Source organism: Podarcis gaigeae (genome assembly GCF_964106915.1).
Source record: "Podarcis gaigeae genome assembly, chromosome: 3".
Taxonomy (NCBI): Eukaryota; Metazoa; Chordata; class Lepidosauria; order Squamata; family Lacertidae; genus Podarcis; species Podarcis gaigeae.
Window position 1 is genome coordinate 39,391,811 of NC_139680.1, and position 14,614 is coordinate 39,406,424.

At 45.1% G+C, this 14,614-nt stretch overlaps 1 protein-coding gene across 1 annotated transcript; it reads right to left on the minus strand.

Annotated features, from left to right (window-relative positions):
• Positions 1-202: 202 nt before the first annotated feature.
• HTR1B (5-hydroxytryptamine receptor 1B) lies at positions 203-5,253 on the minus strand. Its single transcript, XM_083734037.1, has one exon. The coding sequence runs from the start codon at positions 3,478-3,480 to the stop codon at positions 2,314-2,316; it is 1,167 nt and encodes a 388-aa protein (XP_083590163.1). The 5' UTR covers positions 3,481-5,253; the 3' UTR covers positions 203-2,313.
• Between the last annotated feature and the right edge of the window lie 9,361 nt (positions 5,254-14,614).

The following is a 14,614-nucleotide window of genomic DNA, read 5'->3' on the forward strand; positions in this document are numbered from 1 at the left end:
CTGGCTACTCTCCCCATAATGGTAAAAAAAAAAACCCAGCAACTTCTGAAGACTTTTTGTGAAAAACCATAAGGTTCATTGCTTAAACCTCTCTTTTTGCACCCAATATTAGCAAATACTGGAACAGCTTCTCTTCCAAAGTCATTAAACTGAATTTGGGCTGAACTTAGTAACTTACACACACATGTGCTGGTATTTACACACACATGTGCTGGTATTTCTGCAGCATCAAGGACTTTAGACAACAGAACTGTTGTGTCTTTGTAATAGCAACTTGATTCTACAGATAAATGAGGAAAGAGATGCACAGAACAGGTCTTTTCATAAGATATTTCATAAGAACATTTCTTTCATAAGAAATAGCACTAGCATGTGTATCTGTATACTCTGTATTACAGACAGTGTACAAGTCTGTAAAGTACAGATTTTCCATGTATAGCAAGCCTCCTTTAGGCTACATACATCTTTATATTTATCCTCTTGCTTTACCCTTACTGAAAGCTAACAATTTACATTTTGGAAGTTCTAAGAATGAACATTTCTGGATGCACAAATATATCTGCAAAAGACAGTTACAGTACTGCCATTCTTCATTTGACATCTGAACAAAAGCCTACTGGGGAGGAGAAGGAAAAAGCTTTATTCTGAAGGGGTTTGGGATCAAGACCCTCCCACCTGGTGAAGTTCTTATTAAAACAGGTTTTACTATTTTTAAAAGTGGGGACATGTAAAACCAGAAGACTTTCTTGCATGTATTATATAATACAGGAAGATGTAACTGGATCTTCTAAGCACTATGCTTATTCAAAGCAGGGAATACTATATAAAACCTGACCTTTTTGCACCCAGATATTAGGCAGACAATTGGGGAACTTTACAGTTCTCCAAATACTGAAGCTGAAGATAGAGTCTTACTGCAGACAGTGTTAATAATAAGAAGTGGCTGTAGTTAAATTAATTTCTAACTGCTTATCAGAGTTTTTTATGAAAGGGCGCACAGAGGAGGGAATGGAGTGAAATGATGAAGAAAAAGAAAACTGTACATAAGATTTCTTACTAGAGAGTGTTCCAAGTATTATTCTTTTGAGAGGGGGAAGACAGTACCCTACTTAATGGACCTAATGTACTGGTAACCTGGAGAGCTGAAATGGGAGGAATATGCATGTGAAATCAGTGCAAAGGAAAGTTGCTGTGCATTTATTTGGTGGGCAAAAGTCCTTTTCAGAAAATAACTAAGATGGTTGATTTAATGTGTCATTTTAGCTATGATGGCTTCATAATCAGCATCAATGTAAGGATTAAAACACCAGCAAAACTGGGTTGGTGAGCAAAAGCAGATTTAGGTTTAAACGGCCTGTATGTATTAACACACATATTATCAAGAGATTTGTGTGTGAGTCACTTATTCAAATATGCAAAATGTCAGGAACATATAGCACTAAAATGAAAAATGGAAGCAGCTTGCAAGCTTTGGCACTCAACTGTGCAGGCAGACATGCATGTGAAAACACACTCACACTCACTGTTTGATTTGTGGGTTACAATCTGACAAGTTGTTAAACAGAAAAGACACAAACAAGAATGAGTTGCTTTTCTCACACTGAGTTCTTATTTGATCCCCCCGTCTCCTCCTATACTTGATTTGCTTCCCCAATGTTCCTCAAACCCATTTACTATCAACAAGTCAGGGAGTTCTCGCCAGACTGTCAATGCCTATTCTTTCAAGGTCTTGGCTCTGTAGGACAAGTAAGGTTTTGAGCAGCATGCACAATTCATTTGCAGTCCACTCTGCATAGTCTTTAAAATTAGCAAGCTAGCAGGGAAAAAGAGGAGTGAAACATTGGCGAAAGCCTTTCAAACACAGATGGCTGAGAGGCAAAGGTCTCCTAGCAGAGGAGACAGGATGACAAACTTTTAGTTCAAGTGCAGTCACGCTGGATGGAGGCGTCTCCAAAGAAGTTGTCCCAAAGCAATCCAATTCCTACCACAGTGGGTCTACAAGGCATAATCCAGGAGAAACAATCATTTTTTAAAGGCCAAAACTACTTTTCTTCAGCAATTGTTAATAGGAGTATAATAAGATGCAGCAGCATTTTTAAACCAAGGCTCAGAAAGAAGCTACTTTCACTCTGAAAGGGAAGCTACACTAGGCTTGCATGGTTCTCCTCTGCACCAAACTCTGCCATCCAAAGTACCATTTTTCCAGAGACGAAGTAACATGGTAATAATGATCTACCTACCTGCAGAACCAGACATACAAAATGCATTCAAGCCCTCCTGCCCTGGAGAATTAAACTTAACTGCATTCAATACTCAGCTTGTGCACCGAAACCGTACCAATTTATGAAATGCCTGTTTGAAGTCTTCATTGGACATGGTGTAGATGATGGGGTTGATTAAGGAGTTAAGATATCCCAACCATGTGAAGAAGTCAAAGATGGCCATGTGAAACCAGCAAGCATCTTTACAAATAGGCAACACCAAGGTGATGATGAAGAAGGGAAGCCAGCACACAATGAAGGCTCCTAGAATAACCCCTAAAGTCTTGGTAGCTTTCCGCTCTCTGGCGGCAGTCAGCTTCTTTTTTTCCAGCAGTGCATCAGACACCTTCACTTTGACTTGGTTCATGTACACAGGAGACCCTGTTTCACTAGAAGCCTCCGAAGCTTTGCAGTTTATGGACGTGACTGATGACGTTGAGCCCGGGGAATCTGTTATTAGGTGGGCTCGGGTTAACCTTTTGCCTGTGTTCTTTGGTGTCTGTTTCAAAATCCGAGACCTGGCTTCCACGTAGATCCTTCCATAGAGGATGATCAGAAGCAAGGTGGGGAAGTAGAAGGCCCCCACCGTGGAGTAGACGGTGTACAAGATGTGATCCGTGTTCACCACGCAATCTGCCACCTCTTCTTCAGCTTTTGACTGGCGCCAGAACAAAGGGGGCATCGAGATGGAGATGGAGAAGACCCACACCAGGGCAATCATGACAGCCGCCCTCTTGGGAGTCCTTTTAGTAGAGTACTCCACCGCATCCGTAATGGCCCAGTACCTGTCCAGGGCGATCACACACAGATGGAGAATGGAAGCAGTGCAACAAGTGATATCCGAAGAGAGCCAGATGTCGCAGACGATCTGGCCCAGGGTCCATTTCCCAGTCACAGTGTACATGGTGCTGATGGGCATGACAAGGATGGACACCAGGAGGTCCGTGACAGCCAAGGAAGCGATGAGATAGTTGGCCGGCGTGTGGAGCTTGCGGCTTTGGTAGACGGTGGCAATGACAAAAGCGTTGGACAGCATGGTGGCCAAGGTGATGAGGGCCAAGATGATGGTCAGCACCACCTTCCAGGAGAGCGGGGTGCCATCTTGGTAGGTGGCGCTTTCTTCTGCGCCGCCGCTGCCACTGCAGTTCCTGGCGTGGTGGAAGGAGTCATTGGTGTGGAACACATCCACGGAGGCTGGGCAAGGTCTGGGCTGCTCCATGCCTCCACAGAGAGGCTCTGGACCGACGGGGCTGCGGAGAGAAGGAGGAGGAAGGAGGAGGAGGTGGAAGAGGGCAGCGCCCTCACAGCACGCTACATCTCCAGAGAAGCCCGCGCGCCAAATGTGAGCTGGCAGACGGGAGTCTGGGCGGATGTGCGGGGGAGGGCATGCGCGCGGGGCTCACCCAATGGGGACGCCTCCCGCGCCCGGGCGGACAGGGTCTCGCGCCGCCGCCATCACGCGCTCGCCCGTCCGCCTACCTTCCTGCCGGCGCCAAGCCGCCGCCGCCTCAGCACGTGCGGGCTTCCAAGCGAGGCCATCTCGGGTGGTGGTGGCGGCGGTGGCGGCGGCAGTCCATGCCCTGGTCGAGGCGAGGCAGCATCTTCCCACTTTCGCGACGGCAGCAGCGAAGCCGGCGGACGGAGAAGTTGGGAGCGGCGGCGGCTGCGGCGGGAGTAGGAACCCACACGCGGGCTTCTCGGAGGGCGGGAAACGGCGCCACGGGCGGCCAGAAGCCTCTTCTCTTCTTCTCCGCGCCTCGCCCAACAACTTTTTCCAGGCGGCGGACGGAAGAAAAGTAGGCGGCAAGGCGACCCCTGTGTTGGGAAATGTTCCCCGGGTCCGTCTCTCTCTCTCTCCCAGGCCAGGAGAGCGAGGGTCCTCCCGGCAGACGCAGCCGGCGCCTCAGTGAGCGAGCGCAGCGCCAGCCTCGGCTATATATACGCCGCCCGCCGCAGCTCCGCTCCGCTCGGCGCGAGCCCACCTCGGCAACTCGTGGCCGCTCTCGCCCAGCTCCGGCTGCCGGCCTCTCTGCCCCGCCCCGCCCCTCTCGGCCCCGAGAGGATCCCGCCGGGTCCTAGCGCCCTCCCACCGCTCCTGCCACTAGAGGTTCAGCTTTCCCCTCGAACCGAAGCGGACTTGCTTGGGATCGCTAGTTCGCCTTGTCTCTTTGCTTGCGCCTTCTTTGGACGCGGACGCCTGACGGGCTGCCAACAGCATGGGGCACCAGCGACATCCAAGGTGGGGCAAGATGGTGATGATGGTGTTCAACCACGAAGAGGTCGCTGCCGTTAGATGGGGCGAAATGGCCCCTGGCCTTGAGGGCTCCTTCGTGCAGGGTAGGTTTATCCACAGCTCCTAGCCGTAGCCCATCGTGGCTAAATGGAGCCTCCAGTGTCAGGAGCAGTGTCGCGCGCGGGAGAGGTCTGTTGCCCTCGCGTGTTGTTTGTGGGTTGCAGGATGCTGGACCCAGATGGGTCCTTTATCTGATCCAGCCGGGCTACTGCTGTCGTGTCTGGATCGCTCTTTTCTTTTTTGTGTGCTCCTGCCTGATCCACAGTCCAATTATGTCCTTTGCGCTTTGATGTAAACCAACTTTACCCCGTTGGTTCCGCTGGCTCGACTCCAAGCCCTTCGGCTTTTAATTGGGCAGCGTCGCGAATCGGGTGGCTGCTCTTGCTGTTTTTTGGAAGGGGGAATTCTCTGAAAGTCTTCCCATCGGCTGAATGGGAACTGCTTTTATCTCCAGCCGCGGAGGGTTTGCACGCACGCCGAGTGCAAACGTAAGCATTCCGCCTTCCTCTGCCCACCCACCCGCGCTTTGAAATCTGCAGTCTAATGACAGGCATTTATGGGGACTGGCAGAACCAGAGAGCATGTACCCAGGACAGAAGCTTAATAATACTCCTCGTTCTCTCTTACGCGCAACACCCGATCCCCATTATATGAGAGTCTAGGGAGACTTACTCTTGAGTAAGCACGTTTGGGATTCCTCTGTCTTTTCGCTCACAACCTACTCAGGCGCCTCGCAAGTCGCACTTGCCTTGGCTAGAAGGTCCAAGCTCTAAGCTCTCTGCGTTTTTATTTCGACTTCCTCTCATTCTGGGCTGGTTTTGGAGCCCAAGGCGGTTTGCAATGGAAACAAATATATAACAGCAGTTGGCCGTTAGAAACAATTGCATGGCCGAACGAAGACGGCGTGCGCGCCGCCGCTCTTTACGCGCCTTTACTCGGAAACCAGGGTCGCTGGGGCTTTTCCGTAGCTGTGCGCGGATCGCAACCTCCCTTCGAGGGTGATTGCAACGCACGTGCAGAACCAGACCTTCCTCCTGAGCTCTGTTCACACGCAGCAACAGTGCACGTCTGGCTGAAATCAACAGGCTGAGAAAGGCAGGAGGGTTTCTTTCTTGGGCTGCGGGGGGCGTCCAAAAACTCCATGGAACCAGACTGATGAGAGGGCTCCGGGCCCCCGGGATATCCTCAGCTAGCCTGCCTTTGGCAGAAGTAGGAAAGCAATATTTATCGTCGCCTACAAAGTGCTCTACCTGTGTGTGTGTCAAGCAATCTTCCAAACTCAGTTGGTTAAAGCAGGCACCCCCAAACTCGGCCCTCCAGATGTTTTGGGACTACAACTCCCATGATCCCTAGCTAACAGGACCAGTGGTCAGGGATGATGGGAACTGTAGTCCCAAAACATCTGGAGGGCCGAGTCTGGGGATGCCTGGGTTAGAGCGTAGTGCTGATAACGCCAAGGTTGCAGGTTTGATCCCTGTTTGGGACAGCTGTACATTCCTGCCTTGAAGCGGGTTCGACTAGATGAGCCTCTTTACAATTCTGTGATTCTATGATCTGGTCAGTAAACGCCGGAAGAGCAACAAAATCCGTGACTATGGAAGCCTTTATCTTTTCCCACCGCCCGATCTTGGCAGGGAGGGAAACAGCTCGGCGTGCTGACTGCAGAACCGCGAGCTTTTATGGACTACTCAGGCAGTGCTGTTACGTGTTTACGGTGTGGGTTTTTTACAGTCCGAAATGCGATCGTTAAAACATTATTGCGCTGCGTCTCGGAAAAAAGGCTGCCCCCTCAACGCGTTTGCTCAGGAGTAACTAACTCCTACCGAATTCCAGGGGGTTGAATGCGATCGCACAAGTCCCGAGCTCCACCCTACAAGCGAAGAAGGGACGGATCTTGGTAGAAGTGGCGAGTTGGAGGTTCGCGGCAGCCACGGGCCAGCTCGTTCCCACAGGCTTGGGTGGCCGCTTGCATTGGTGGGCGACAGATTGCCTGAATGACGCGAGCAAACAGGGTGGAGAGGGAAGGTTCTCCTCCCGGATTTCTGTATTGCATGCGTGGCGCACGCACATCCCTAATCTACCGTCATCACCTTTACAAGGCAAGTGATCCACGATGCATCAGAGAGGTGAGATCTGATTCCGAGCCCAACTGAATTCTGGCACTAAAGTTGGCCGTGGGCATGGAGTGTGTGCACTCAGCAGTGAACTGTAGGCAATCACAGCTCCCCTTGCGAACAAACCTCCCTTTCTTGCTTTCACATGTTATGCTTTCTAGGTGCACTTAAAAGTAATCCGTGAAGCGGCCCTTAGTTCGGTAGAAATGTGTTCCCTCTCGCCATCAGCGGTTAACTGCTGCCAGGAGCTGTGTTTTAGGTTACAAAACTGCCCTCGGGTTTCCTTAAGGCACCCCAGGGAACCAGCTCTCTCCCTGATGCTTCTGTTCCTCAGGGGAGCCGCAGACCATATTATACCATGGCCTTGTCTGTGGCCATCCTATCGCACATTCAGCTGGTTGCTCATTTTGCCTGGGAGCCCCAGAGTATCCTCAGTGTCACCCCACCTTCTAGGCTCACCCTTTGTTGCACTTTCCATCCAGGGCAGGTTAACAGCTTTGGTCCGGACAGCATTGTGAAGGGGCCCTTTTACTCGTGCTCAGAAAGAAACTCTAGCAAGCCCTCGTTCTTCTTTCAGTGTGAAGTATGGTTTCCTGCCTCCTGAAGCTCAGCACCAAAGGAAAGCAGTTTAACTTTGCCCTTCCTTTTTTCCTTGCTTGTTTATTGCTGCAGCTGCTTTTTTCTCCTTTTCCAAAATTCTGTAGGACTTTTGTGGACCGTAAGCCATAATATAGTTAGAACTGCTTGAGCCTTGCTTGCCTCAACACAGTAAAATGTCCAAAGTTCTCTCCCTTATCTCCTCACATTTCTAAGGAAAATCCACGAGCCCCTTAAATCCGTGCATGTGCTCTTAAATGGGCTTAGGGTGCAATTCACAAACAGAAGTCTTCGTTTTGATGTAAGCCAGTGGCACTGCTTCTAGAGTGAAAGATTTGAGTATCATACCCTGGCACCTCTGGTTTCAGCAAAACTTAATTCCCATTCAGAATGCCCAGATGGAAATCATTAGGAAGTTAGTCCCACTGGTTATAGTGGCACTTACATCTACCTGATAAATGTGTACTTAAGCTAGACCAGGCAGTAAGAACCATCAAGCACAGTGTGGCTTACTTCCAAGCAAACATACAGAATTGTACTCTTATGATCTCCAACCTTAATGCAAGCTGATCTGAAAGTTGCAGCTGATGTGATTTTTCTGGACTGGGTCACATCTGGAACTGGGTTGATCAGAGCTGAGGTGGGGATTATCTATTAAGTCACAAGGCATCTCCCTGAAATGGTGAAGTTAGCAAATTTTTGACACCCCCTCCACCCCACCCCACCAAAATTACCTTTATATGATAATGTGTATTATTTCAAAATGTGATAACGTAGCCCTGCTGTGTTTGGGTCCCTTCCTGCTTATTCTGGGGCCCTGGACTTCTGCTCCCTTATTTGCCCTGAAGGCCCCACTGTGCTGCTGATGTAGATCCCAGCAAGGTTTCCTTTAAAACACACACACACACACACACACACACACACACACACAAATGGATCACAGACCAAAAATAGGAGAGGTTTGCTCCATGTCTCTGTGGCTTTGCAGCAGCTGGTAAGGGAGCTGTCCAGCAAACAGAGCTCCTGAAATGTCAGCACACCCAGTGTGTTTCTGGAGGGTTGGGGCTGACGATACAGACTTCAGTCTTCTCCTAGGAAGAAGGCAGAGCTTCAGAGATGCTTAAACACCTCGGCTTAAGCTTCAAATACTTGTTTGTGAAAGCATCAATCCATCTTCATCAGGTTAGGAATGCTATGGGACTTCTACAACATGCAGCTTCTCAGAGCTTCTGTTTGGGTTAACTGGGGTATGTTTGTGCTTGAGGGCAGCAAGCGTATTCTCTCTCTACCTCTGTGAATCAACATCTAACATGTGATACATACCCAGTACGAAGATAATAGACATCTTTGAGGTTATGCAGGGTTGCTTAGTGTCCTCTCAAACTTGGGCCACAATTCATCTTGCGCCGCATGGGGACTGTCATTTTAAAATGCAGCTGATACAATAATTTAGAGTCCCATTTGTGTGGCTAATGCCTTGTGACCCACACAGTGTTTTTCTCTCACATGGCACCATTAGTATCAGCTTTACAAACTTAGATCACTCCAGGTGCTGGGATTACTAATGGAGAACTAAGTTTGAAGGTAAATTTGCAGTGACATTATTACATTCTTAAACTGTAGCCAAAATCTGCCCTACAGCATGCTAACAATGGTAATCAAGAAAGATGTGTTAAACATAACTGAATTAAATCAAAGGAAAAAATAAAGAGTGAAAGCACACACAAGGAAAATGAACCCACATTCCCAGTAAGTGATTTATGAAGAAATTTTATTAATTAAAATTTGGACATAATATAGCTTGTGGTTGTTGATTTACGTAAGCAATTAGGTGAATTTGGAACATGGCATAATTCAGTAGAGAGCCAGTGTGTTGTAATACCTAGATGGGTGGGGGAATGTGCATGCTACATGGAAATAGTTTTCTCAAGGATTGAAGATTCGTGCCCAGGACAATTTTCAATCCATACATAGTCTTGATCTGGCTGTGGCATAAATATTAAATAAGATACAAGCAAAATTGAAAAAAATCCCCAAGCTCTGGGAAAATGGAAAAGATAGTTTTTTTAAAAAAAAATCAGAACACCTGAGTTTGTTTTCGTTTAAAAAAGAGTCAGGTATGATGTATTGCAGAGGACTATAAACGCATCTTATTCATGGACCCAATCATGTTTTAATTAAAATAATATGTTTCCCTAGAACTCAAAACTTATATTATATCTGAGTCTCCAGATGGAGACTGCATGTTTCAAAGTTTATTCATCAATAGGCAGTGTTGAAATCTCATCCATTGTTGCTTCAGGCCATATTTTACCTTGACAGTAAGACGTTCTGGCAGAGGGTTAATTTGTTACTAAATCTTTCGTAGGAAGAAAGATTTCAGAGGTGGTGATTTATTAATCTATAATAAGCATCTTCCAATATAGTTAAAACAAGATAGAGGGGGACATATTCATATCTCTCATGGACCAAAGAAATTCTGATGTTGTTGTAAATTGCAGGACCAAATGTGTATTTGACTAAATATTGCAGCTGCTGTTTGCATAGTTAAAAAACCCCAAGCACAACAGGACCAACTTGCACATCCATGAACAAGGAAAACTGATCAATATTAACTGTGAACTAAGAATTCCCTCAATTAAAGAGAAGTTTCCATTTTGAATGTTTTTTGGCACTTAATGATAGTTTAAATTTCCATCTTTAGCACCTCTACTTGGAACTAAATTCAGTTTCTGCTCTACATAAACTAATTGTGGCTTGGCTTAAGAGGCTATTTTGCATGAGCATCATTTAAAACACCTAACTTCATCCTCATGCCATTCAGTAAAAAACCCACATATTAGCAGTATGTCTGAACTTAGAGATTTAATAATAATAATAATAATAATAATAATAATAATAATAATAATAATAATAATAATTTATTATTTATACCCTGCCCATCTGGCTGAGTTTCCCCAGCCATGCTGGGCGGCTTCCAATCGAGTGTTAAAAACAATACAGCATTAAATATTAAAAACTTTCCTAAACAGGGCTGCCTTCAGATTTTCTGTGGAGTCTTGCAATTGTTATAAATATAATCCAGTATACATGAGATTGTATATATAACCAGCTGGAGTAATCATAGGAAGAAGTTAAGAGACCTAGGCCTCATTAGCCTAATAATGAAGAAGTAGAAAAAAATGTTTGATTGCATTCTATAAATAGCAAGAGAGAGGGGAGCAAACTCTTAAGGTGTGTGTGGGAGGGGTAGGTTAGAAAGTCAGCTCCATGCTATGTTCAAAGCATAAATTCAGCACTGGGCATCATGTGTTGGTGCAGATGGGTATCTTTTCCCCTTGCTCCAACATTGCTAGCATTTGGTAAAGCACAAAAGGCATTATCATGTTCAGAAGCACTGCAAAATGCAGGGGGGGGGGTGGAGAATGAAAACAGGGTGATGAGTGGGTTGAGAATTCAAAAAGTTCAGTGGTGATCCATGGGGTCAAAATTGATTTCTGAAGGCTTTGGGAATATCCCCATCCTCATAGAGTTGTTTGTTGGCAGGTGTTTGATACTAGGAAGGGATATGAGTTAGACAGCTGTAGTAGGTACAAAAATGCCAGTGACCATAGTCAATTCATATTGAAAACACTGGGTAGAATTCGTCCTATCAGAGCAAGCATTGCAACTTGACAGGTGGAACAATCCCCTCTGCCCTCCCTCCCCTTATATGCTGTTCTGCAGGTTCTCTACCCCAGCAACTACCCCAGCAACTGATTTCGGGGTGGGGGGAAGCCCTATTGTGCGAGTAGAAACTCTCATGCAGACAAAGGACTTGTTAAGTGAATCCTGGCTGCTATTTCCTGTGCATCTCTCCTACAGAACACTTCTTCTTCTTCCTCTTCTTCTTCTTCTTCTTCTTCTTCTTCTTCTTCTTTGGTTGAAGTCAATAAGCTGTATCCTATTTGGCCACTTAATCTTCCCAACACACCACTTTCCTCCATTATTTCATCAATCTGACTAGAGACGGTATATTGGGTGTGCCTGCTTGGAACACCACTAAGAGGCTAGGAAGAACATGAAGCACATCTGTCAAGGGCAAACGTTTTCCATAGCATTCCATTCTTGTTAATAGTTCTACATAGCTTTTTAAAAAATGTACTCAGAACATGTTTTCTTCATTTTGTTTATCCTTCAGTCAGCCCCATCAGGTCAGCCACTTTTGTTCCTCTTTTACAGAAAATAAACTGAAGCTGAGATTATAGCTCACTGTACAATCCTTTATACACAATACTTGAGCTGTACAAACCAACAAGTGTACACTCCTGCACATAAATCTTTGTCCGTGTGTAAAGACAGATTGTACCTGTGTTCAGTGTAACATATTACAAAACCTATTGTCATTTCTCAATGAGTGTTTGGCTGGGCAAGGCTGACGCAGTGACTTTGTTGTGGAACAGGTAAGAAACATGTGGAGATCTCTACTAAAGTGTAGTGGCTAGGAGGCTGAAACCTGCAGTTTCCCAGTCAAAATCTCATCTCTTACATGAAACCATTATGTGGACTTTAGCCAAATTAATATCTTCAGTCTCAGTTCCAAATCTGCAATATGAAGATCGTAACCTTCATATTGTAGTAACCATCTCTGCAAGGTTTTTGTAAGGCTCAAAACTAGATAATCTTTGATGGCTACTAAAACTTCCACCCTGAATCTCAGTTTATTGTACTCAACAGCACTTCATTGGTTTCATTTTGGTGTTTTGTTTTGGATTTTGAGGTTATTAATTTCTTGGTGAATTTTAATATGTATGTATGATTTTATTGTTGATTTTGTTGTACAAATACTCTGAGAGATATTTTACCTAAAAAGTGGTTAGGGGTTTGGTGTGTGTGTCACCGGAAAGTGTGGTAGATTTCCCTTTCCATTACCCTGACCTGCCTTGGGGCTTTTCTAGACAAATGCTTTATTGTAAAATGAATGCACAGTTACAACTCAGTTGTTTCAGAGGATCTAAAAATCTCTAACAATCACACCTGCTGTGGAAAACATCTGCATCCAGGGATCAATATTTATTATGTTTTCAATGGGGAAATGTCATGTCCTTTTCTAGCTAGTGTATCAGATGATATAGTGAGTTCAATGTGGGGGAATGTGTCTCATCAGTGTCAGTGAACCGAATGGTTGATACTCCTTCATATTTGTGCCTTTGGTGGTGGTGGTGGGTTTAAAAATATCTATATCTAACACAGGTAGATGGAAATAGACACATATATTCTGTAGTAACTGATTACTCCTCTATTGTAGCATTTAAGTGCAGGAGTACACATTCTGCATTTTAAAAATTAAAGAGATATGGCCATAGCTCAGTAGGAGAGCATCTGCTTTGCATGTAAAAGCTTCAAGGTTCAATTCTCAGCGTTTCAAGGTAGGGCTGGGAAATACGGTATCTCTTCCTGGAATCCTGGAGAGCCACTGTCCATCAGTGTACACCAGTGTTCCCCAAACCTGGGTCTCCAGCTGTTTTTGGACTACAGTTCCCATCATCCCTGACCACAGGTCCTGCTAGCTGGGGATGATGGGAGTAGTGGTCCAAAAACAGCTGGACACCCAAGTTTGGGAAACCCTGGTGTACACAATACTAAGCAGGGCAATACTTGCCCATGAGGCAAGGTGAAGTTACTGTCTCAGCCAGCAGGATCCACTGGGCCAGCAGATCCTGATGTAGTTCTTTGTTCTTCCTATGCTCCTGATGTAGATCTTCACTCACATCTTCTTACCAGGCGGGGCAGCATTTAGTTGTTCACCTAAGGCACCACAATGTATTGGGCTGGCCCTGATACTGAGCTATATAAACCATTGAAATTATTCTGTACAAGGCAGCTTCCTATGTTCCTAAGTGGCAGATGGTAAACCTCTGCAGGGTTGCTGTTTTTCCCCCTGCAGCAATGGCCCACCACTTCCTGACATTTTACCTCCCACTACTTAAAAAAATGTAGTTGTTTGAATCTTGCACCCTTCCTCCTCTCCAATACTGCAGTGCATATCTCCTCTGTTCAATTTAGAACATATGTGGAGGAAAGGAATTTTAGGCCCCTGGCTATAGTCATTGCACAAAACCTTCTTCCACCTATTCTAAGGAAGAACAGACACTGCAGGGCCGGATTTAGGTTTGATGAGGCCCTAAGCTACTGAAGGTAATGGGGCCCTTTATATGTCTAGCTGTCCTTTGTCAATAACAAATTGTTGCTATTTTTTGTGTTGGATAGATGCTATATGGTAATTTATGGACCTAATAGGTATCTAAAGCCATTTGCACATAACAAAATATGTATTTTATCAAAGTAATTGTTGAACTGAAATACAATTAAGAAGTATATTAATAGGGAAATAATTATTAAGTTCTAACTGTATGTAGGTTTTATTTTATTTGTTTTTTATCTTATATTTTGGAAATCTAAATCCAGGTGTTTTTTTCTTTTGTTTTTCTGGGGGGCCCAAGAGAGTGGGGCCCTAAGCTATAGTTTGTTTAGCTTATGCATAAATCTGGCATTGAATCACTGTCTCTCCAACTTAAGCTTGCTCAGAGTCACTTTGAGGATAACATGGGATAAGGTTGGTGTAGACGACAAATGCAACAAATTCAGCAAATTCTGGGTTTTTTACACTGTGGTCTCGAAAGATCTATGGGGCATAATAGTTTTGTTTTGGGTTATTAAAATATACCTATGCATTGTGTTCATTTTCTTGTAACAAAACTAGGCCATATATCATGCAGCAGCAATAATGTAAGCAATTCCCTGCATTGGAAATTCTTTTGCATAGCAATTCTGCCACTGCAGTCCTGCAACATCTTAAAAGTTGCTTCTGTCAAGGCATTCACTTTTGCTCTCTGAAAAGTGTTTCACCTGCTCTCTGCTCTAGCTCTATAGAGAATAATTTATCCTTCCTTATTTTCTCGTTGTATTATAACATACTGAATCTAACCACCAGAAAGGGTATATGATGGGCCAGTGTATCGGATTCATCTGCACTGATTCCACAGTGCAATGTGATGGATTTATTTGGGTCTTAGCAGTTATTCCATCAAGCCTTAATTGAAAATACTGTCAAACTGGAAATATAAGGATCTTTGGTGTAAAACCTTCTGGAGTACAACTTTCTAACTCCAGCAAAGATGTTTTTGAGCCAGCATCCATGCAGTTTGAGAAATATAGTCTCTGTGAATGAGTATCACTGAAGCATTCTAAGGAAACACAACTGTTTGTACTTCTCCTGGGAATTAAGAAGAGAGCTTGTATCGAAATTCTTATTGCACCATCTGTATTGTGCATCAAGTGTGGTATAGTGGACGAAGTGTTGGAAAGAC